Here is a 25,818-nt window from a genome sequence, read left to right on the forward strand (position 1 = left end):
GAAAAAAGCAGTGAGTAGAAACAGCCAATCTAACCGGTCACCTTGAATACCAACAGAACATTGATTATAGGGCTGACAGGAAGGAGGAGTGGCAATGTTGGGACCATGAGTGAGCTGTGTGCAGTGTACACCACAGCACTTAACCGGGAATGCATGGTTTTACCCTGAACAACCCTGTGACCGGGGGGAAGCATCGTTGTGTCCTCCCGCGACAGTGGGCTCACAGGCCTAATTCAGCAAAGCTACTCAAACTGCATGCTTAATCTAAAAGATAAGTGACGTGCTCCACCGACTTCCCTGTGATTGCACATGAGCTTAACCATCTTTGATGGCTCAGAGCCAGAGAGACTGCTCAAAGACACGCTGGAAAATCTGGAAATTGAACCTCAGTTGCTCTGGACCAGTTCAATTGCTCATCATTCCACTACACAAGTGCTCCTTCCTTTTATCAATGTACATTTATAAGAGATTTTGGCAGATGTGAACTAAACTATGCTAACTGACATTTTATTTATTAAAGCACTGTTCACATAAAGTACACCCAAACACAGGAACATTTGGAGCCAGACTTTGAAGCTACTTTATCCTTGCCAGGTGTAGTAATGAGTTCCAAATATCCCCCCAAATTCCCCAAATTCTTTGGCAAAGCACAAATCTGGATGCGGCCCCATCCCTGGTGAAAGCAGATTTACTATTTTTGATTAAAATGTATTATTGTGTTAGCTGCCTGGAACAAGGAATGGCAAACGGATGATAATTCATTTATTCTGCTTTGCTCATTGCTAGGCTGAAAGCCTAGTTTGATAAAAAGAAATCTGTAGAGAGATACAGATTCAGATAGCAAGTTCTGTTGATGTAAGCAATGGGTCCAATCCAAGAATATTAAGCAATGTATGCAAAGCTGTGATGCACACCTCTGATGCTGCTCATAGGATAAACAAACCAAAAACCAAACAAAGGTGGGAGCTGCATGAAGCCAAGCAGCCTAAAGAGAAAAAGAGGTAGGTCCCCACCCATGAAAGTTTACCACCTAAATGGCCCAAGAGACCCACAGTACAGGCGGAGCTGTGACAATTCAGGGGCTGTGTCACAAAGCTACCCAGAGAATCACTGTGCTTGCTGCCAAGCCTGTAAGAAACAGCAATAATCCACAGGTATGCTGGCAGAAAGAAGGCTTTCCAGAAAATACCATGACACAATCAATTTGGTAGGGGAGTTGGTTCGAGTAGTTTGAGCATGATGAACATGGACACGCTGGCCACAGAGCACCAGAAGAAAGCTGTGTTCAGCAGAGCCTGGCATGACCTATTTCAGCAAGGAATTAGTAAAGCAGGGCACGGGATGTTTATTCAAATGGCCCACTTTAAAATGCTGTGCATGCTAATTAGCCTACACAGGAGTTGGTAAGAAGTACCTCAAAGCCTGGAGGAGACAACAAGCAAAATCTAAAATGTCATTTAAAACTGAGAGAAGGCACATCCAACGCCTGAAGACCAAAAATAGGATGACAGAAGTCTTGAAGAGATATCAAGAGCTAATTGAATTAAGAACAGAGAGCAAGTTCTTGATTTAATTGAGTAGCTAGTTGGTGCTAAGGAAAGGCCCAAGAGAAGTCCACAAAAACTGCGAGACAAACTAAGCAGCTACTGGAGGCAGCAAGAAACTGTCTGGCTTGCCTACCATCCAGATCGATGCAGCTGTGTAAGAAGATGGATTAAAAAAAGAATTGTATGTACAAGATAGCATCTCCTTTGTTAATAATGCTGTGTGTTGGAGTAAGACTGTGATGGTTTCTCTCTATCACCCCATAAAAACATCTGAAACTCCACAAGATAGTAGCCAGTGCCTATTAGGAAGATAAGAGGGGTTAAGTACCTGTAGGCTGATGCATTAGGACACTTCAACATAAGAAAGAAGTGCCTTCACCAACTAACAAATGAAAAGGTGTTGGAACCCTCCAAACTAGTAGCTCTTGCTCTGAGGGAAAAGAATATGAAAAACATCCTTTTCACAGCTTAAGTAATTCTAACCTTTGTTGTTATACCCCGCAGCCCCCTGCCCTAAATCAACACAGATAAACCACTTTCAGCACTTAGCCATGAACATTTAGAGGTCAAAACAACAAGAGGGAGCTAAGAGAAAACAGCTGCCCTTTTGCGGTGTCTAACTTGTGTCCACAAAAAACAGGTCATTTCATGTGGCACAGCGTCTCCTGGATTCTCTTTCAGTAACATATGGACAAGAGCACGTGCATGCACAGTATAAACACACGTTGGTTCTCCTTGGCACAGACACTCTGGCAGTGCCATGCCCCTGCTGCTCAGCACACCTGCTCGGCTGATTGGCATCTCCTATCCGAGCAGCTCCCCGCCTGACTTGTGCAGCTTTGTCTTGGCAGCAGCCTCCACCCTCTCCAACATCACTTCAGAATCACCTCTCATTAAAAGCAACACAGCCTGGGAAACCCGGAACTACACCTGACACTCAGGGAGGGCAGAGACTGAGTATTAAATTTAGGATTTGGTCTTGGTGCCTAGCTAATTCATAGCCTATGCCTGTTTTGTTGTATTTGTGTTTTCAGAAAAGGGAGCCAGCATTCCTCGTCAGAAATGAGAGGGCACTGCTCAAGACACCAGTATCACAGGAAATCACAACAGTGATATTAAATTCTAGCTTGAGTTATCTGGTGAGAGTTTTAATATTATGCTATTTTGAAATATAGAGTATACACCCTGCAGCTATCTAATTACCATCTTTGGCTTTCCTAAAGCCCCCCCATACCATTTGACTACTTATACTCCTCAGAGTAATGCAATATTATGCACGTAGCAGATTTACCCTCTATATACAGTATTCCGTTTTAATTACAACATCAATTACTGGCAAAATTTAAGTATGCATAATTTCTCAGACATTGCCTTCCTTAAAAGTTGCATTTATTATACAAAACAGGAGTAAGAAGGCTACTACTCAGATCATCTTTTGGGAAACTAATAAACACGCACTGAGCACTAAGTGAGGACAAACAGCTGTCTTTAGCTCTGGACTGCTGGATTATCAGCCAAAGCCCACTGTGGCTTGTTAGCAGAGATTATCATTGGAAAGAGCTTGCAGCTGTTCTGCTTTGCTTCCAGTAGCTGTGTTCACTTGCTGTCACAGCACTGATAGAACGGCACTGCATATTACAGGGATTATCTGGATATTATGTGGGCAGACAGGGAAAAAACTCACCCCAAACATCTAATGTTTCACACATGGTAGCCAAGAGATAACGACATCCTTGCAGAACTGAAAAGCATAATACGGTACAGGTGATGAAGTCAGAGCCTTGCTCTGTGGGCTGATCATCTCCTCAACATTGCTGGAGTTGCCATCTTGATCATTAATTTCTGCAAGGCTGAATGGACTAAATGAAGCTTAAAGACTATACCTAGATCTCTTCTCTTTGATCCACAGGGCAGTGCTTGCTTTCAGCGTTTGTACCTCCTGATGCCAACAGGAACACCGCAGTCACTACATTTGTGGGTCCCTGTCTTGAACCACCTAGCCTACTACTGCTGAAGCCCCTGGGCTACCTGCAGCCCTTCCCATGTCCCCAGCATAGCCCCACTGGTGCAGTAAAAAATTTATTTTAATCCAATTTTGCTAAGCCATATTATCACAGTGGTTTGCAACTTACATTGACTTCATTTAAATATTACTTCCTCGGCTGCAACAAAACAAGGGAGGGTTACAAAGGTTCTTCAAAACCCAAGAGCCAAGGGCTGGGCCTTACTGCTAAAGGCAGCAGTCTGGTAATGGACAATCACAGCTCTCTCCAGCAGCTCCACCAGCTTTGACGATGTGCTGATTTGCACCAGCTGAACATCAACTATTTAGAAAAAGGTGTACACAAACACACTTTCTCCTGTCCTCCTTCTCTCAACTGCTGGTCCCACAGGCTCATTCAGCCCCCAAAATATTTACAACTGCAAACAGATGTCTTTAGGCAGAACAAGACACTTTCAACACCACTTCAAGTCATAACAGGAAACAAACTTTGTAAAAATGACTAGCAATCCAAGGTGCTTGTTTCTGTTGCTTGTCATTGGAAAACACTCTAAATACTCCATCTGAGGGCTAAAGAACTAATGAGAACTGCGTATTTGGCACATACATTTTAAATAGAACAACCGAAGTCATACCTTTTGTGAGGTATTAAATTTAGGCACCTAAGATCATTGGAAATTTAAGCTGGCATTTTTAACAAAGCCAAGATCTGTGCATCTGCATTAATTTTGGTCCATAGTCAGTACCTTATTACATATGAAATGCAATTGTAAAACGCAAGGCATGCCTAACGTTTGTTTTTTTAGCATGCAATCTCTCTGTGCTAGTTTAGCCTGTCTCAGAGGGGTAGTTTTGTTTGCTCTTTTGAGCAGAGGGAATGAGGGAGAGATGGCTGATCCTAAACCATTACATTCTGTAAATAATGAAAGGTACATAAAAGGTGGAGTGTATGAAGTTCAGTGCCTTACTTTTTCAGCCACTCTGCTATATCTGCTGCGGTAGCACCATAGTTCTCAAAGTGGAACAGGAACTTTCCTTTCCTGTTAAAGCAACAAAACAAGGTTTAGTGCTTGCCCTGAAGATAAGAACATGCAATTATAGTTGAGTGTATGATTTCTTAAATAGTAGCAAAACATAACTGACTCAAAGTAGCAGATTGTAGGATATCCACGGACATTGTATTCTTCCTTTATCCTTTCAAATTCAGCAGAGTAAACATTCATCCCCGCAAGAACCTGAAAAAAAGAGCATAATTATATTGATTCTTACAATACAGTAGCAACATCATGACTTTTAAAGAGCAGTAAAGACAGCTAAACTCTGTGCAGATTCTGATTTCACTCATACTGCTGTAAAGCAAGGGTGACTTCATAAAAGGCAATGAAGCGTTTCTGATTTTGACCAAGGAAAAACAGAGCAATATTTGAGCCTAGCCCACAGAAAGCACACACCATTCACCCTGTCATGTACTCCTTGCTCTCGCAGCATCTCCGTTTCCTTTTATTCGCCCCCTAACAGAAATACCAAAAGGGAATTCTCCGAATCTCGCTAGTAGTTTAAAATACAAATCTGCAAAGAGAGCACAAGTCCAACTAGAATTCTTTCTTCTTATGCAAGTATACGCCTTAGTTCACATGCGAACATTAACAAGGACACAAAGAGTTCTATCCACATTTTTTGGTTTACAGTCTCAGCTGATGTCCAGAAAGTCCACCTGACCAAGCACTGACTATCCCAGTTCAAAAGCGTGCTTACTGAATGGCAAGGGGGAAAAATTCAGCATTACTTCGATGTAAAACATGCTCCATGAGCCCAGGAAATGCCATGTGGCATTCATATACTTTTAATACGTTAACTTACCTGATTGGTATGGTGTAATGACAGTTGAAACAGCCTGTTCTTACAGATATTGAAAGACAGGCATGGGAGCACAGCAACTTTTCAGGCTGGTAAGTGAAACAGAAACCTTCCCTTCCCTTTCTTTACCTCTGTCCCAACCCACCCTCCACACCAGCAATCCACCCCAAGCTTCAAGCTCAGGGCTCCTGTGCCCACTCCAACTGTCTTTCAAAGATTTTTTTCAAAGACTTTTGACCTGAAATTTTGAAGATAGGACTAACTCTGAGTTTCTGTGGGTTTGAGATTCACACTGAGGTTGTTCTGCAGTCAAACCTTCAGCCAGCCAGTTGCTGAGATACAACTTCAAGATTAACTTAGTTTTAATGGCATTGACAGCTTAAATCATTTTAGCAGCAGGGTTTTAATCCTAACACCTCCTCCTTCCCCCTCCAAAAACAGGATTTTCTCCTTCCAGCTGAAATATCATATCAGAATTTAATACCAGGTTCCTGACTGCAGCAAACTGCATAGACCAACCAAATGTGCTCGGAGCCAGCACGAAATAAATCTTAAAGTACAAAATCCATGTTTGAAGGTCAACCATTTCTAATAGTGTGCTGGAAAGTCACAAGAAGATGCTTTGTTTTCTCTCACCTATCCTGAGAAAGGATAAAGGAAAGCTACCTCAGAGAGAGGAGTACAGAAATAAGATTTATACTGGCTGGTCACATCTCTTACTTTGAATTTTCCTTGTAATTCTATCAACCAGATTGACTTCATTCATATGAGATACTAAGGCCCAATTCTCCCCTTCCCTTATCCTTTATGTCACCTCTTGAGGATAGGTAAATTCAATAGGATCAAGATGCAGCAGTCGCTTTATACAGTGAGAACTGGCTTCATTAATTCCCCCCTTTACACCAGCCTACCAGATTTAATATTTGCCAAGAACTTTCAAAAGATTTCCTAGGTTCTACATGAGCATTTCCAGCCATTTCAGAAACCCTGCTACATCTTCAGCCAGATTGCAGTATTGATCTGAGTCAAGAACGTGAATTCATTCTGGTGTTCATACACTGTATGACGCATGAATGACCAAAAGTCTATTACAATAGGTTTCATTTTTAAAAACAGAAGTTACTGCTTTAGCTGGCCTACAGTCACACAATCAGGTACCATCAAGGCTAACAGGGACCACCAAAATATACCTTCTACCCAAAGTCAGGATCCTCCCTCTATACCTAAGCTTCTTCTGCCAGATGTTTAGCTAATTGTCTTTTAGCAAATGACTGAATGACCCTGACTTCAATTGAGGTCCATTACCTCTTGCAATATCCACAGTAAACGCGAAGCTCAGTTAGTTTCTTTCACCTCTGCAGTGACATTTGACATATTTCAACACTTTACCCGCTCCCCACCAAGCTACCTGTATCTAAAGCAACTTTGAACCTTTGCTAGCTGGTCATATCTTCTAGGCTTCTGACTTCCATTCTCCTGTGACCCTCACATCTTGCTCCTTGATGGAGCAGAACTAGGGGAATCTCTTGTGCCAAGGATAAAATAAACCATTCTCTTCTGATTTGGAGCCACTCTTTTTCTTTTGTGCTAGGGTTAGTGGAATAGAAAACCCTAAACTTAACATAATACTGAACCATACAGTCTTCCTCTCAGCAACTACAGCAAGATGGGACCAGTTCCAAAAGATTGTAGCAACCAACGACAGATACAGTTCACCTTTTCATTTTTATGACCTACTAAATAGGCAATGCTGTATTTCATTTTCCTGCTATATAATAGCCGTAATCACTTTTAACCCTGGCACATCCTGACAGCTAACAACAGGTCTGATTAAAATGCCAAACCTTCAGCTCATCTAAAACAATCAAACTTTCCAGCAATGCCTGATCTGGAGGTCAACATTGCTCTCAGGCACCCCATGGACAATTTACGATGGGTACAGCAGAGTTAATTTTAGAAATGGCAAACCGTGTACACGTCCCACTCAGGAAGCTAACTAGGTCAGATTTAGATGAACAGATAGATATTTGTGAAAGACACTGGTGACAGTGGCATAACTGGACTTTCCTCTGAAATAAACCTGCACTAAAAACACTATAAGTGCAAAAAAGCACCTCTGACCGGTGTCAGACCCCTGAGTTGCGCAGGATTAGCCTTAGTCTACCTAAACTCTTTCCTTTCTTTCTTGGAAATTATCAAACTAGAACAGATCTGGAGTTTAAATTCTCTGGTTTGAATTTAATAAAAAGAGAACTACATGTGGACAAGGGATAATTGCAGGAAAATAGTGTTTTGCAGCATGCCCTCTCTCTGGCAGTATGTGTGTAGGTGTTTCTTTATGCTTCAAATTCCTGTCCACCCCACGCCTTGTGATGGACCTGCTGTGCAGGACAGGAGTGCAGTCCCCCAGAAAACAGCACACCCTCCACAGAAGGGAGAGGAATTTGAATGCTGCCTGGCTGTATGGAAGCACTCTTGAAAATACCTTATTTAGGACATTGTAAACCCTTGAAATCTGAACAACTCCCACTGCTTTCAGCCCTAAGCAAACAAGGAATTAGAGAAAAATTTAGAGGAAACACCTTGAAAAACAACTAGCTGGGAAAACATGGGGGCGTCCAAGTGCTATCAGTGCTCATGAGATGCACTGACCAGAGCCACCCCAGCGATGTACTACAGTACTTCATCTTTTCCTCATCACATGCTGCCTCTCCTGAGGAAACTAACTTATAACCCAAGTGATTCAACAGGTAAAATCAGATCAAATCCAGTCAGAGCCACGGAACAACAATCCCATTTCTGTGTCACTCAAGTATTATTGGTATTATATAAATTATACATAGTGTATTACAAAAACATGACTTGAAAAACATCTTCATCTTGCTTAGAGAGATCAATATGCCCTATTAGTACAAACAGGGAACCAAGTTATTGCAGCTGCTGCAAATTGATTTTATTAGGATCAAAACTTGCTTTCATTTTAGCCTGGTATAAATGCTAACTTTGTTGACAAAGCTATAGCAATGCCTACACATGTAACGCTTATGCTTACTTGTTAGGAGGATGATCAAGGCAACGTACAGTAATCCCCCTCCCATGACACTGTGATTCTCCACTGAGCAAGTGGATTAATTATTACTCAGACGGGCATCCATACTTGTCTATGAAACATCAAGCCAAAAGGTGATCAAACCCACAATGGCAAATATTTCTTTATCTTTACAAAAACGAGCTTAAGAAGACTATAAACTCACCAAATAGAAGCTAGACAAAGCAGTGTCAGAGCCCACTTTTCCCTGACAAAAACCACATACTAGATATAAAGGGCAAGTGAGTAAATGCCTCATTATGCTAAGTTTTAGTAATAGCAAAAAAAGGAGATAATCCTGAACGAATGTGGAACAGCATCATTCATTTTTGGCTTTGTTTCAGCTTGCTTAAAAATTACCCACTTCAATAAATATTTGTGTTTTTAAATATTCAAAAAATAAATTGTTAAAAGGATTTTCTTAAAAAAAGATTCGGTTTTTTTTTATATAAATCTTATCTTCTCACTTACATATTTACCCTTCAGTTCTGTGGCTGCCTGCTGATAAGACGGCATCATTCTCTTACAAACACCACACCCTGATAAAAAAGAAATTGTGTCAGTAACATGCCAACAACTCCATTCAGACTCTTCTACAGGACCTATGTTCCAAAGCATATCACAATACATGTTTTTATATACAATATTTTTTTGAATGAAATTCCTTATTTATTCTACTAAGTAATTATTATATTATTATTTTCTAAGGCTGCTACATCTTGTTATATGCAGCTATTTTTGCTATTTTTTCATGCTGCTCAGCTTCATATTCATTTCTTTTCCTAGTTTTGGAAAGAGCAACACCATTTTACGTTCCTAAGGCTCTGGGCTGAGCTCACAGTGGAATGCAAGATGAAAGATGTTATGCTCATCAAGCCAAACCAAAAAGCTTTGTGCATTTTGAACGGGCACTCTAGTGACTAAGAAAGTCAGAATATGGTCTTTAATCAGGGGGGAGATGGGGGGTGCACTTCAGATTCATCTCAGTTTAACAGGTCTTTGAAACTCATTCGAGACATCTCCTAAACACGTTAAGCAGACATCAAAAGTTAAGCCATCCTCTGTTAATAGAGAAGGCGATAACTCAGGAGAACCAACAGCCCCTGTAATATACAAGAACTTTAGATGCTGAGGAAAAGACAAATAGTGAGCGAGGAAGACTACATGCATAGCTGGAGCACACTAAGAGCTGTCTGATGATGCTCGAGTGCTAAGCAGATTAGCAATAAATCACCTTGTAAGCAGCAGGTTTCACCCTTGCCAAGTAAAATATGTGCACGCACACTGGGAAGGGAGGGACTGCAGGCAGCATGAAAGAAAGGAGGCTGCAGCCATGCACTTCAGACACTTAGTACAGAGACTCACGGTCCACCATGGGACAGCAGTCAATACTTTTCTTCTGGTAAAGAGAGAAGGGTTTTGAAAGCATCTTCCATAAAGGAGGAACATATTTTGCAACCACTGGTTTAGGACCACATCAGCGTGCCTGAGAGGCACATTCTTTAATCAGAGGAAAGAGAGCTCGTTTCTGTGGTCTTTCCACCTTTGATCTCTCCACTCAAATTGTCAGTGAGGCTGTTAAATTAGTGCTGTGTCAGATGATGATTTCTTGGTGGGCACAGACCACTCATTTGAGGCCCACTGAACTCTCAACTTCATCCAAACCACTGGAACGGCATCAAAAGATACAAGCTGTTAACACCATCTTCTGGATCCTCTACTTTAGTTGTCTTTAACAGGCCCCAAACTAGTGATCTCCCTCACTTCTCCTCCTGAACCTCTAACCACTCCCTGGACTCTCCCCCGGACTACAGAGGCATACCAGCCTCGTCCCACAGCCACCAACCACCCCACCATCCTTCCACTCCCATCCCAGCCCTGCCGCTGCCTTGAACTCCTTGCTCCCAAACCCACTGCAGTGGGACCTCTCCTACCCATTAACTTCTGCACTACACTGTTCAGGACTGTCAAGCCATATACGTTCCCATGCAGGCATACAAAAGTAACTCAACTCCTTTTTCTTCCATTCTTTTTTCTTGTATTCTGACTCAAAAGTGAGATTTTTAATTAAACACGTACTAATTTTTCCACTAGGTAACACTTCAATTTTTAAACCCCTGTTTTCAATGACATTTTAAACAGCTCCTTTTTGTTGCCAAATGCGGACCATCTTCTGCAGGAGCCTTCTTTGGCAGAGTTAACTATAAGTAAATCTGAATGCCTGTAAGTATACCTAATTTTTCATATTTAGTGCTGTCTGACTTATAATATAAAGTCCAAAAGTACAGTGAATGGTCTCCAAATGGCAGGTAATATCTTCTAAGGAAAAGGCATGCTTTTACTCTGAGTCGTTTCACCCAGACCAGGCATTCCTGAAATATTAAAGGAACTACATTTAAGTTTGCCGTCGCTTTCATCTCCCTCTGCAATAGTACGTAATGAAAGAGCCCATTTCCTATGAATCTGCCACAATGAATCTAAACCCTCTGCTTCCAGCCAAGCTGAGAAAGAATGCAGCCGTCTTCCCCATGCTTTCCTAGACAAAGGCTCCAACATCCTCTCCTGCCAAAGACCCTCCACCTCACCCCTCACGAGCAAGGAAATGAAGAACTCCCTTTAGTAACCGGCCTGGATTTGCTGCTCCCAGGTATGAACATTAACGCCCATGTCAGAAGACAGCAACCTGCAACTCCAGCTTCCCAAAGTCTGTATTTTAATACAACTGCTGGACGTATTCTGTCTCAAGTAAGTGGAGCAGGAGTAAGAAAAGAAAAATTGGATAAGAACCAAATCAGAAGGTCTCATGTGTTAAATAAAAGATGAGGGAGTTAAGAATCGTGAAGTCAGAGGGGGGAAAAAAACCTTACAAGTAGGCTTCCTTCACAGCAGTTTAGAAATCAGCAAAAAGTATTACAGCACTGAAGACTAGCAGGTGTTTTGCCACTTCAAAAGAAGAGAAACTGGAAGGAGGAGGGCTTCTGGGGGAACAGTTCAAAGAAAAAGAAGGGCTAGATAAGGCACATTTCAGGAAGAGACTCAGTTGCGAAAAAACAATTATTCATGATACAGGTAAACCGCGACAGCTCTCCGCAGCAGGACGCTCCCCGAGGGGGCGATTTGCAGGCGGAGCGGGCGTATCGCCCCCCGCCGACACCGCGGCGGCCGCAGCCGCTGGCACTCACCACACGCCAGGCCAGGCCGCGCAGGCCCGGCCTGCTGCGGAGCGTGAAGGCACCGCGCTGCTGCTAATTTAATTAAGGAAAAAACATCCTCTGAGTGATGCATCAAGCTAAGTCTTGGGCAATTCTGGCCGTCTTGGTTCTACACAGATGAGACTAAAAAAGGTAGAATGGTGTTTCAGGCAATAATTACCAGAGAAAATACACTCAAACAGCAGATAATCCTGCCACGGGATGCTCATTTTAAAAGAGAAACAAACAGCAAATTGGTAGCAATGCCTCGCATCAATTTCACAACCAGGACAGCGCCGGGAGGCTTTTCCAGCTTAGGTCACACATTCATTCCTTTCTCATGGCTGCCCTGCTTTCCAGCTGAGCAACAACTCCAGCACAACAATATTTTGTTTTCAAGAACTGGAAAGCCTCTCATATGCCTGTCACCACAAAATGCGAAGAAGCAGTTGTAAATTTGTAAAATTAAGGAAGAAGCAGTCAATACAATGACAAGATCAGAGCAATGCAGTGTCAAGGTCACAAAAGAAATGCAGCGACTCCAATGTGTTCTACTCTTTCCTTCCTGCCACCCCACCAATTAAACTCCATTTGTATTCAGGATACTCCTACCAGTGACAACAGAAACACCCAGGGTGCCTCCTGGATGGAGCAGGAAAAGTATTCCTGCTCTTGACCACTGCACTGTAGTTCCCTCTGCATCCAGTTACTGAGGACAAATAGAGCTTCTTTCAACTCCATGGCCTCCTCTAGAGATCTCCTGTTTGTGTGTAACCACTTGTCTTACGCCATGGCCCAAAGCGCAAAAGAAAAAAGCACGTACAATGCTCATTTGCACTTCCAGCTAGAAGCACTGAGGGACTACACCCCCTCAGAAAGCTGCATTAACACTAACGTGCTCAGCGTATCATGCTTCTACCACAATGCAAATCTAGAAAGGACAACAGGTAAAGAAATTACATAAGCTAACCCACCACATGGATTTCAATGATAAAGATGGGACAAGATGGCATTAGTAAAGCACAGGTGAGGCTTCCACTCAGCCTTGGACATCTCTCAGTGAAGAAGGGAACAAGAAGCGAAAGGACATGCTGGATTACTTACACGGGGCATAGAACATCATTAGAACGGGTTTGTCTTCCTTCTTCAGAAGCCTTCGCAATTCCTAGCGAACGAACCAAATAAAGTAAAAACAAACTTATACAAAATGGCATCTCTTACTATGACTAGTGTTAAACCTTTTAAGTCAGTATACATATTAATAGAACATGGGGTCATTTATCTGAGGGAAAAGAAGGGTCATACTTCCTAACGGACAACACCACAGTTTCTTCTGCTTGCTCAACTGTAACTTGAAAGGAGCTGGCAAAACTTCTCATAGACACAAATATCCGCTAAATATTGAAGACTAGTATCTTTGGTGTTAAGATGTGGAAATTGTACTGCTTGATCAATTTTCAGTTCAGAACCTGTGACTGGAAACGTTTTCTTCCTTGATCCATCCAAAAAATGTATTCTAACTCAAGAAGTCAGACTCAATAATAAACTAAAGTTCAGTTTCCACACTATGAAACCTGGTCAGGGCTACGAGAGGCCATGAGAATAGATTTTTCAGTACCAGCATGGTGGAGAAATGAGATGAAGTTTTCAAATTGAACACAACCCTTGGAAGACTTATAATAGAGTACAGAAGGTGAACATTAAAAATTAATCTCCCTACAAAAACCTAATGTCAAAATAACTGTTTCTAATATTAAAAATGAAAGCTAGAAAATTGAAAAGGCCCTTTACGAAATACCAGTGAGGGTCCAATCAATTAAAGTTTTAAAAATCAATAGGCTAGAAAACTAATATAAAAGACCAAGCTGATCATATTAGAGAGAAAATCATGGGGAGCTCTGTGGTGGCACTGGCTTTTTAAGGTAGTTTTATCTTATTTGCTGCTTTCCCACTTGCCATGGTGGATGATTACTGTACAAGGTTAAATCACTCCAGATCTGGAGCCTGTTCCTACCTGCTGCAAAGACTTCCTGAGATGACCTCAGGCACATGAGAGAATCTAAGCTTTAACTTTGACAACCTGCAGTTGTAAGAATAGCATTTTACCTCCTACTTGCCTCCTGCAGCAACTGCATCTTGGAAGCTGCTACGCTTCCTGAGACAAACAGGTCTCTTCCACCCCAACATCCACAATGCTTTAATGCTTGCTGTTTAGCTGACAGACTAATATTATGACCACACACAGGGCAGAGGAAGGAGGGAAGCAGGAGACCTTGCTCTGTGGTTATTACAAAACACAGACTTTGTCACGTCACAGTTTGGGTGCTTTAATCTTCCCTTCCAAAAGATATAATGGTGCTTCACTAAGAGTTTAAACAACCACGCACACTCCTCACGTTCCATATATTTATAAAACATACAGAACATTTCTCCAGCTGACGTACCTTTTCACTGTCGATGTGCACAATATCTTTGGCTTCGGGATCCTCCTCCCACAGTGGCGCACCTTCTGGATCCTTGAGAAAGGCCACCATGGACTGTAATAAAAAGAAAAAAAAGCTTTTAAAGCAAAATGAATGAGAACCATCAGACTCCAATCTCAAATCCATGCTGTCATGTGAACCCTATCCAATTAGGGCTTTTGTTTTTCCATTTTTACACTCATCTGCTATAGTGGAGATGAAAACAAATCTCCTATTGCAGAACCAAGTGATGTACTGTTGTGTACCTTCCTCAGAACTAATATGCCAGCTTACCAGTGCCTGCTTCCACTGAAAAACTGGGGAAAACACGTGGAGGTGGACCAACATACAGACAGAAGCTTCAAGGATCCTTCAGAGAACTCTTTCAATGGTACTAGATCTGTAATACTTCCACAGCTACACCATGGCTGAGTATAAGAGATTTCTCTTTATGTAGAGGTCAGGTTTCCATGCCCTTCACTGCATCTGAGCAACTTTTGCATCCAATAGGACCAGCTGGAGGGCACACTGTGAACAAAAGCAATGAACTCCAAACTTATAGATCAAATCGCTCATTTGGTCAGAGGAAAAATAATCCACCAGTAGTTTCCCCTATGACCTGTTTACCTAGAAACCGCAGTCAGTGGATTTTTAAGTAGGAGTGTTACAAGCAAACATGACAAGAGAAGCAGGAAATATGAGACCCTATGGTTCTGCAGCTCCTTTATTTGACAAGCAGAATACTTGTGCAAGCTTACTTTATAACTGCTCTACCTGACAGATGTACAACCAACAATTCCTGTGCTGGCAGATCACAGATATTCTCTTTATCACAAAGAAATAGTTCCTACTGATTCTGATTTCAGACTGAGCCTGAGGGAAACTCCAGCCCTCTGAAGTCAGAGACATTCTCCATGGAATTCAGCAGAGTAGCATTGCCCCCCATTTCCAGCCGTACGTAGGGATGTCAGCTGGATCACTTATCCTCAGATGTCTGTGCTCTAGGAAATGCAATCCTTGTGTTCCAAGCTCATTCACAATTCAGATTGACTGCTTTTTCTTTCTCTGTGGCACTGCATGTGGGTACGCATCCAGTCCCTGACAGGAACTCTGCCACACCAGTCACACAGCGAGGTCTGAGCAGAAGGCGCTGATCTCTTCTGTCTGGTGACCAAGCAATAGGAGTCGAGGGAGTGGCATGGAGCTGCACCAGGGGAGGTTCAGGCTGCACTTCAGAAAGAGGTTCTTCACCAAGAGGGAGGTCAGGCTCCTCAGGGAAGTGGTCAAGCACCAAGCCTGCTGGAGTCAAGAAGTATTTGGACAATGCTCTTACACGTGGTTTGATTCTGGGGTGGTACTGCAGGGAGCCAGGGACTAGACTCGATGGTCCTTGTGGGTCCCTTCCAACTCACAATATTCTGTGATTTTATGATTCCGTTCATTGTAAGAGGGAAGTGGATGATGCCACAACAGCAGTAAGCAAACTCTACTTGCCGTCCAAGCAAAGAAAGTCATGTGAGAGCATTCATTAAAGCCTTTATCAGCCACGGGATATTCTGCCAAACCAGTTCCTGACTGAAGATCAGAGCTGAGTATGTGTTAACACACACCAAGAGCAACCATCTTAAAGCCCACCTTTGTAAGCCATCTTCTCAAGAGCAGGTTAGCAGCACACCTGGTGACACTTGTCACTGAAACAGTCCCAAGAAACATTTTTGCCACCTCTCTGCCTTGGGTAGGGCTGCCCTGGTACAATACCCAAACAGCTTATCAACAGATAGCGCAGCTCAGCTCATTTTCCTGCATCTCAACTGGTACTACAAAGCTTGGGAGGACTCAGAGCTCACAGCAGGATGCATTTATGGCATTAATGTTTCTGTCTACTTGCTTAGCTAATATTGAAGAGATTGGTCTGATCACAAGAGGCAGCCTGTATTAGTCACTAGACAGCAAGCAAAGCACTTAATGTGCCCAGTGAGAAGACCTAAGGAGTTAGGTAGTAGTGTTGGGACCACAAACACTTTGAGTAGAAGAAATTTGTTTTCATATGGCATTAGCAGAGAAAGAAGCCAGCTAGAAGAAATTCAAGTAATTTATAATGCAGTTATAGTTGTAAAAAAAAAAAATCCCAAACTAAAGGTATTAGCATCCCAAATGATGCTGTAAGAAGACAGTAACATATGGGTAAAGGACAGAAGGACAAAGCCAGGGAGATATTCCACATTTCCGAACACCTCATCAAGTTCTGCTTGCTCTCAGTCTGCACAGACGTCAAATATATACTGGCTGAGAGGAGAGAGGGGTCAACATTTTAAAAAGCTAATGAGTCCGATTGACTCCGTTAGTTTCAAGAATTCCTACGTGCCAAGTTCAGTGATGTAGAAACAGATGTGGTTAGAGGATGGGGGATTAAAGAGATTTAATTCTTGCAGCCTCTCCCTCTCAGCCAAGAAAGAAAAAAATTAGATGCGTAATGTCTTCTGGCAGGAGCAGGCAGTACGGTGCCTTGCACTCATTACTCCACTCTGTGAAGAGCACTTCCTGCACGCTTTTAAATGGGAAAGAAAAATCCCAACAAACAAACCATGGTGCTGTCTAATCACAGAAGAGCAGTGGTCCCCAGGCTGCTGGGTTAGAGACCTGAGCAAAGTCCAGGCCACGGCACAGCAGCCCCCATGCTGAAGAACCAGCTACGCTCCTGCCCTGCCGTGATGGGGTCAGGACCTGCTTTGACACTGCGGCCCCGACAGACCCATGCTGGGCTGTAACCTGCTGCCTGAACCCCTGCAACAGCTTTGAACCTCAAACACCAATTCAGCAGAACACAGGATGTGCCTTTGTCCAGCATACACTGCAAGTTTTAATAGCACAATAGCTGGCTATCATTTACGGACTCGTGTGTTAACCTGAAAAAAATAAATATGGAAACATCCTTGCACATTTCCCTCCTTTTCAGTAATGCAGTAGAGATGCTTATAAAGAAGCTTCCCATGATTTCATACACACACACCCTCCTACAAGAGGGAACTTGAAAAGGATACAGAGTTTAGAGCAGGTCTAATTTATTGGGTTAGCCTATTCCCTTTGCTAGTACTGAACAGATTTATACTTTAAAGAGTTTTTTCAACTTTAGAAAAAAAGATTAAAACTCCCCTGTACTTTACCCTCCAGAAAAGGCTTCAAAAAACAAACAGCCTGGATACTGGTCTTACAGCTACAGTGGATTAGGACACGGAGTGGCTAAAGCAAACAGTTAAGATCAAAAAGTGATCTAAACTCAGGTCTCCAACAGCAGCTCACTGCAGATAATTGGGGGAAAACTACACTAGTACCATTCTTACATAGCATGCATAGTATGGGCTCTCAATTTCTGGCAAAAAGTAATTAAGTTTATGGACTCTGCACCAGCTGTTGTATTCGCACCTCTGTTTGCTACCAATGGATCTATACTTTACGACTATCTAATACTGCTTCTAAGACTTAAATTCTTAGCTTTCAGAACATATGGCTACAAGTTCCACAACTACTTTTTTTTTTAAACACAGCAGACTTGTTTCAAATCAGCTGCCTCAAAATGCCACTGCTTGCACTGAAGTTTTGAGATAAAGCAGGTAATCATTCCATTCTTCAAGCTACTCACAGTTATATAAATACCCGTCATAATCCCCCTCCATTGTCCTTTTTCCAAGCCCAAGAACCCTCAATGTAAATACTCAAGCCACTGATAGTTCTGATCATCCTTACTGCCCTTCTGCGGTACTTCCATGTCTTTCACTCAGTGGGGCAACCAGAAACACGTACTAGATGCAAGATAAAAGAACCCAGCGGATTCAGATGGTGGAATGACATTTCATCTTCCACCCTCTGCTCCTTCACTAATCATTTGACTTTTTAAACTACTGTTAAGCACTGCGGCAATGTTTTCAGGCCATTTTTTGTCCTGGCTGATAATTCAAAACCTAGCCCGCGATTACTCCAGCATATCTGGAGCTGTGTCCCTTCCTTCCCTCTCATGTTCATTACCCAACAAGTTCTAGCTTTCATATTGACAAGCCACTTGGTATCGTGAGAGCCTTCCCAACCCTTCTAAGTTTGGGTTTGTTTTGTTGTTGTTGTTTTTGTTTTTTATATCTATTCCTAAAAAATTTACATCACCAAACTTTGCTACCTTGCTACCCACCCCCGCGACAATATACACAAACAGCTCCGATCCTAACAAAGGTCTCGGCAGCAGGAGGTTCTGAGCACTAATGTCCCTCCACTGTGAACACTGAACTACCCTTCATTCCTCATTTTTCTAGGAGTTAACCCACAAGGACATCTCTGATAATTACATAAGGGTTTAGTTACTTCAAGAAATGAAGAGATTTTCTTAAGATTCTGAGTACACTATCAGCTGGATCAGCCATATCTATGAAATTGCCGATTATTTCAGAAGAATCCTTTTACAGCGATAAAGCATTTCCTCTTCAGAGCTCTGTCCATTATTCTCCAAAACATCATATTAATATTTGTATGTCTGCTGGATGCCTGGGAAGGAGATCCGAGTTTTATTGCCACAAGCCTGCTGAATGATGTGAAACAAATCCTTTAATCTCCCTGTTCTTTAGTCTGTCCATTTGTCCATAAAATGGGTATGATACCTGATGTAACTGTATCACTCTACTGCTTGCTGTTTGTAATGTGCTGGAAAGCTTGTCACAAACCCAGCTGAAGGTGAGAAAGAAGTGTCACTGCCTCAACACAAGAAAACAAGGAGAAGTGGTATGGAGGGAGAAATACAGACACCATTAATCATTCTGCTGCTGGCAGCTGTATGAAACAATCACCTGAGTTTTGACCACTGCCCAGCTCTGATGCTCTGCCCAACCCATAAATCACCAGCAGCTGGTTTCACAGGGGCAGTTAAATTAAGAAAGAATAGAGCTCCTGGAGGAAGGGAGCTTCAAAACCCCACTTCTGTCCACATTGGATTCACACTTCCCTGTACACAGGGTCACCCCAGACCTGCTTCCTCCTCACCAGCTAGAGGAAAATACACCAGTGGGCAAGAGGGAAGGGGAAAACACACCACAAAATCATAACTAAAAGAATAATTCATATAGTTCCTGTTCTGCTATGATTGCGTCTCAGCTGAAACCCTCCTTGGGGCTCTGCAGGTGCCTTCCAGATGATCCTATCTGTAAGGAATTGAGTCACGGCACTAACTCCCAGCTGCAGTATTTTATGGAGAGCAGGAATGATATCTCAACCACTGTTCGAACCACCCACATTGAGGCACCTAACAAGTCTCCATCACCCCACCCACTAAGAGGGGAAAAAAAATCATGGGCATTTCCTCAGTAAGCACAGAAGGAGCCTCAGCCATTTGCTGACTAGGCTAGGTGTCTAACATTGCCCTTCTTAGTGCCAGGCAGCATTTCTACTGCAGGAGACGGGAAGGTGCACAGTCCTACTCTCCCCACTTTGTGTGAATCCAGCACGTCAACCTCAAGTGCAGGCTAAACAGATGATTCAAGCCATACAGCATTTCCAAGACAGACCCCTCCATCACCTACCCCACAGCAACTCTGCTGTGGACGGAAGGTAACAGAGCAGGCATGCTTAGGAGTAGCCGCTCTGACAGAACTGGGCTCAAAGAGCACCTCACACTAGCTTTCTTCCATCCCAGCCCAGACCCTTGAAGGAAGAAGAAAAGGGAAGTGAGCGTAACCCTGACAGCCTGAATTGACTTCATCAAGCCTCCAACACGACCAATGACTGTGCAGAGTCCAGATTTGCTGGAGAAAGAGGAGGAAGTGAAACTCAAACTGGCATCAGAACTAGACAGAAGATGTTTCTGGAATCCAAATCATCACAGAGCACTCCCAGCATTTCACCAGGGCTTTGCAAAGGAAGGTTGCTCACTTTCAGCATGTTTACAGTACATTTCCCCTGTCACAGAGATCTACGTATTCTTTTCAAATTTCATGTCTTTTTCCTTCCATTGTGCTCACAGAACATTGCTTCCTGTTGTTTTGTGTCAAGATTTGCAGGAAAACAAAGGTCATTTCATCCTTGCTGCACTGTGGGCACATCTATAGGGATTGCAGTTCCACGATCAAATCAAGATAAGGCCACTCAATTGTTTATAAACACAAGACCTAAAATCCTCAGGGAACTCCCTATCAAAAAGCAGTATCAACTAATACTTTTAGTTATACTGCCATCAATAGCATCTGGTAATCAAAACCAGAAGATCACTATTTGTTATCAGCTTGAACATTAACTCACATGACAGTTTAACATGGGTTCAGTCTTGTTAATAATACACAGCTTTTCTGGATCTGTGCTTGGCAGATGCATGCACACAAAAACCCTTAGGTCATTCTGACAGCTGTTTATGAAGATTAACCCCATCCCTTTCATGCCTTTAGCATGGAGTACCACCAACACCTGTTTTTAATCCATGTCTCCCCCGTACCTAACAAAAGAATAATAATCAAGTTTACCTTCAATGTGACAGCTCTGTTATATTCAGTATGAAATGCACCGTCCCTGTTGAACAAGGAGTGGGGAATAGTGTTAACTTACAGTAGCGTTGCTGGAAATCATACAGCTGTTCTCCCTCACTTCTCACTAACTAGAATAACATTATCCTGCCAAAGCCACAGAACTAAGCAGAATTGACACCACAGCAATTTAATGAGGGAGGGGTAGGGAAGAGCGAGGATGCAAAAACAATGTCATGCAAACAGGTCTCTAGTAAATAATTCCTCTCTGATGCTTTAACAAGAAAATTTACTAATCTTTGGAGATGCAGCTGCTTGGTGTCTCTTACATTTACAATACTCCCACTCCCATTATTTTCTGAAAAAAAATAATCTTACACTCTCACTACACTTGCCTTTCCCCAAGTATATTACAAAGTACTGCCCCAAGTCAGAAAGGAAAGCACAGAGGTAAAGCCACTTCCCAAGGCACATGCCAGTAGGCAAGTGACAGAGAAAGCAAGAGATCCAAATCTCAGCCATCAGCGCTGTGCGTTGGGTAGTTTTAGTTCACTGGACATCTCTCCCACAAGTCCGGCTCATGTTTTTAATGTATGCTATTCAACAGCAGAGTAAACTTAACTTCTGCTACAACGCATGCTTCCAAACTGAAGAAACCATGAGCAATTTCACATATCAGAGGGCACAGGAGAAACAAGAAGTCCTCATGCGGCAGCAGAACAGAGCTGCAAGGAGAAAGAATAGTCCTAACAGGGGCATCAACAATTAGGAACTACAAATCCCAGCCCAGCACTCACTTATAATGAAGCAATTCCACTCCTTCCTCCTTTGAATTAGGATCTACTTTCATCTTCTTGCATAATTTTCGGCTTTCAGTGTCACTGCAAAAAACACATATTGGAAGAAAAATGGTTACAAGAAAAAGAAATCAAATGCATTCAGTTCTGAAAACTCATTGCACTGCTTCCTCTTCAGTAATTAGTTGCACCTAATGGTTAATTTAGAAGCTGCTCAGCTAAGTTTGTGTGACAAGCATTGCGGAAATCTGCATTAGCCAATTTAATTCTTTGGTTTGCCTGGTCAGGACACAAAGGACTATGTTAAAACCACAATGTCAGGCTCTGACCGTCAGAAAAGGAGTCCATTCTAGCATGTCCAAGTACCTCTGAGCTGACCTTCTGTCCACAGGATTAATATAAAATTCAGGAAATCAACTTTCAAGACTGTTACTGTGAGGGTGGTAGCCAAAGAGCACTGTTTGTGAAAAGATTCAAAGAGAAAAAGCAGGTCAGCTTTTGTGTCTTGCAGAAGATAACTCAAAAAGAAGAAACATCTCCATGGCATCTCCAAAATCAGATTGGAAGTGGCCAGCCTTAAAAAGGTCTCACAGAAAATAAAAATCAATCCATATTTTGGAGCCCCAAGCCCAGCAACCCCATCCACAATACGTCTGAGGGATGTGGCCTGGGCCCTTACCAGGGAAGCAGGTGGTTTTCAAACCGGAAAAGAGTGAAGTGCTTTCAGCTCACGCCACATTAGGCTGAGTTAAGGAAAAGGGCCACGGGAGAAAACTGCACTGTTGGTTAGGTGGGAGGTAAAGGGTCTTTGTGGAATACGCTGTCCTAAATGACACAAATGCAGATGTAAGTCTGCTTCAAGCTGAAGTGAATGTGAAGCGACCTGGGGAGATGAGTGAAGCAGTGGGACTACAAAGAGAAGAGGATGATTCACGCCGATGAAGCTAGTCTTTGCATTGACAAACAGCAAGATTAAAAAGCTTGAAAACTTGTTCCCAGCAGAGGACAACTCGTACTTTTTGCACAGATAAATCAATTTCGAAAATGAAAACACTGAAAACCCATCAAGTTTAAACCAATTAGAGATACATTAGAGGCATTGAGATGCAAGGGTCCCACCAAATGAAGTGCTGCTGCCAGCACTGGTGCTAATTCTACCAATGTTCTCCAGCTGCCTTTCTGCAAACGGGAGGAACAACAAACAGTAAGTTTGCAGTGTGCTGAAGATTACAGCACACCTTTGTGGAAACTTCCCAAACGGTTATTTTTAGATGGAAATAAGGAAGGGGATACTATAGAGACGTGCATGGGAATCAGAACGTTAGGCTGAAACTGAAAGGAATAATTTAAGGAACCAGCAAAGCACATAACCACCTCACCAGTACGGAGCACTTGCAACCCCCAATTCTAGAGAAGCATGTTTCTCCTAAGAGTGTTACTGATTCATGTCTATCCTACGTTTTCAGATCATAGCCAAAGCCAGTCACTGCAGCCCCTAAACACTTTCTTGGCTTCTCCAGGAGGTTGGAGATCCAAGCCTGAGAAGACAATGATCTTCCTATGGTTTGCTGCTGCTTTTTTTTCCCCCCAGACTCCAGTGGAAGACAGAGCTAAAACATGTCATCTGTCCACTGAATAACATGAACATCCCTCCTTGCAACCAAACCAGGTTGCAAAACAAGTAACCTGGATTTGGAGTTCGGCCGAGAAAGCCAGCCACACCACCAAACCTGGGCCCAGAAATATCCTGTCTTCACTTACCTGCGGTCCTCCAACAGTCTTGTGGGCTAAACCTAGAGGACTCACAGGTCAACAAATCTCAGGAGGAGACACCAGTTTCAGACCCCCGCCCCTCATCTTGCCCCAGACACAGATCTAGGGACACAGACCTATGGCACTGCTGGAGTTAAATGTTTGGCAGTCAGCTTAGGTCAGCCCACGTTAAGGTCAGTTAACACTTGCAAATATCCTTCTAGACACTCCCAAAAGCTTCCAGGATATACAGATATTTGTGGCCACCTCAGCCTTGTCAAGACAAAGGTTAGGTGGTGGTGGAGGTAAACGACTGTAATGCTGAAAACCTGCCTCTGGCAACAGGGTCTGTGACGCCCCAGATGTGGTGACAATTGTTCTGGCATGGGCAGAGGAGCAAAATGGGTGTCGAGACAATTCTGTTGCCAGTTCTGCCATCAATACAGTGCAACTTCAAAGAACGCAGAGAAAAACAGGGAATTTTTCCTTGCTTATCAGTTGAGTAAGCCTTTGGATCTCTAGAAAATTTCTGCAATGTTTATAGTTGGAAAGGCTGCAAAATATGACCCCTGCGACGTACCTGTAAGCGAGGCACTAGCAACTCCTACCACTCCAATGCCTACCAACTCCTTTCCCGTTTGCATGAGCTTCTATTAAAAAAGGAAAGATAAGAACAGCTGTTTCACTAGAAGGAACAGACTAAGCCAGCCCTGCTTTCAGGATTGCTCCATTTTTAGAGATCCCTGTAGCTGCTTGAGTGCACAGCCATTATCGCAGGAAAGCAAGCAGCAGTTTGCGCCAGTATGTCTCTTGCTATTTACCGGGCTGATTCTCTGCACCAGTGCATTGGGAGTTTGCTCTCTTTATGCAATCTATCCGCACTGATGCGAGGGATGGAAGAGAAGCAAATTCCCCGAATAGGAAATGTCCAAATATGTATCGGTAATTTTTTTTCATGCATCAGTGCAGATTTTTGCACATGCCAGACCCACCGATTCAGATGCTATGCTGAAGTTGCTCTGGAAAAGGCAGAAAACGAGACGTGCAGAAACAGCAGAGATGGACCCATTCTACTTTTCCTTCTTCTTTCATTTACAGCCAGACAAAAATAACCTGCAAAGAGCAGCCCTGCTCTGATATCACTTGGTAATGACCATTATCCTTAATACGAGTAAATATCAACACAGATGCAGCCTGCTCTGAGATTCGCCTCCTTTGGATCGCAGCCAACAGCCTCTCTCTGAAGACGAGCTTCTCAGCTCCCACATGGGAGAGGGTAATTAGGACTCCGGTTCTTACAATTTAATTATGCCACTTGAAGAGGCAATGTAAGAGTTTGTTATAACAACTGAAGCCGGGGGACGGGACGCTGATGGACAACAAACAAAATGCCCCCAAAATCAGCCCTCTGCCACCCAGGCCAAGACACTCCAGGTGTTGGCTTGAGGGTGGCTCAGTGACATGTCCCCAGCAGCTGTCCTTGGCTGCCTCGTGGCATTTCTGTGCAGAGCAATTCAAACTTAGCAGATCCCTGCCATGCTACTGCTGAAAGGGGCCCCGCTTTGCCTGCGGGCACTCCTAAAGCTTTCTCTCCCTGGAAAACCATCCAAAGCATCACCTTATCTGCAGTATCGCCCGAGGACCCAACCAGCAGCCACATGGTAATAAGGTCAAACTTTAAGTGGGGCATCAGCATGGCTTCCCTCCCCTCCCACAGGCGCATTCCCCACACTCCCCGCTCCTGAGAAACCAAACTGGAGCTTCAAAACACTCCTGGAGAAGCAAAGACAAACAGCAGCTTGTATAAAAGGTCTGAGTTGGCCTAAGCAAGGAGTCTAAACAACAAGGACAGCACGCATCGTAGGAACACCTCACCCTCTCCAGGCACATCCCGGTCTCCTCTACTGGTCGGCTGTTCTGTCACTGGGGGTTACGGCGGAGCTGGCAGGAAGCCCCAACAGCAGCACTCCCTGCAAACCTCTGAAGTCCCTTGTCAGTGCTAGCTGGCATGAATAACTGCTTTGCAGGGGCAGCCATCTGCTACCAGGACGGGAGGAGGGTGAGGGGCTTGCTAAGGAGATCTGACCTCCTTCGGATCACAACCAGCGAAGCCAACATCCAAAAGGGACTCGTTCCCACAGGCACTCATCAAGAGCAGTGCAGGATGCTCTGCTGCAGGCTGGGGAGCTGCTGGCTCGTGGCCAGAAGGGTGCAGAAGTGGGGAGAAAACCTGGTGGCAGTCCCTGGTGGCAGGAGTTACCCACAGAGAGGCTTTAGCACCAGCCTGGTAAGGTAATTCAGAGAGGGAAAGAACAGAGCAGCTAACAAAGCTAGGCAGGAGGAATACAAAAATTAGTTTGGCTGCACCAGGTCCACACAGATTTCTAAAAACAAAACAAGTCCAATCTGGATAGATCCTGACTAAGAGACAGTGCCTGGAGGTAGCAGCACAAGACACCAACCTTGGGGCAAATTCAGATATTGTCCTGGCAGGTCATGAAGGCAGCAGGGTAAGATCAAACACCTGCAGCACCAGCCTTTCTCACAAGCACAAACAAGACCTTCTCCAGCTCCCTAAATACTGCCTTTATCATGTCCTGCTGGCCTCCGGCTCCTCAGCAAGATGGGAAA

The 25,818-nt window shown here is 43.4% G+C and overlaps 1 protein-coding gene across 1 annotated transcript in view; it reads right to left on the reverse strand.

Moving 5' to 3' along the window:
* PDIA5 (protein disulfide isomerase family A member 5) overlaps positions 1–25,818 on the reverse strand; it is a 99,185-nt gene that overhangs the window by 50,101 nt on the left and 23,266 nt on the right. The window contains exons 4-10 of the mRNA XM_080601352.1: positions 21,436–21,519; positions 20,639–20,684; positions 14,130–14,222; positions 12,790–12,850; positions 8,966–9,033; positions 4,693–4,784; positions 4,518–4,589 (exon numbers count right to left, since the gene is read on the reverse strand). Coding sequence (XP_080457478.1) covers positions 4,518–4,589; positions 4,693–4,784; positions 8,966–9,033; positions 12,790–12,850; positions 14,130–14,222; positions 20,639–20,684; positions 21,436–21,519 — 516 coding nt within the window. The remainder of the gene's footprint in view (positions 1–4,517; positions 4,590–4,692; positions 4,785–8,965; positions 9,034–12,789; positions 12,851–14,129; positions 14,223–20,638; positions 20,685–21,435; positions 21,520–25,818) is intronic.

The sequence above is a fragment of the Anser brachyrhynchus genome (assembly GCF_964034855.1).
Source record: "Anser brachyrhynchus genome assembly, chromosome: 7".
NCBI lineage: Eukaryota > Metazoa > Chordata > Aves > Anseriformes > Anatidae > Anser > Anser brachyrhynchus.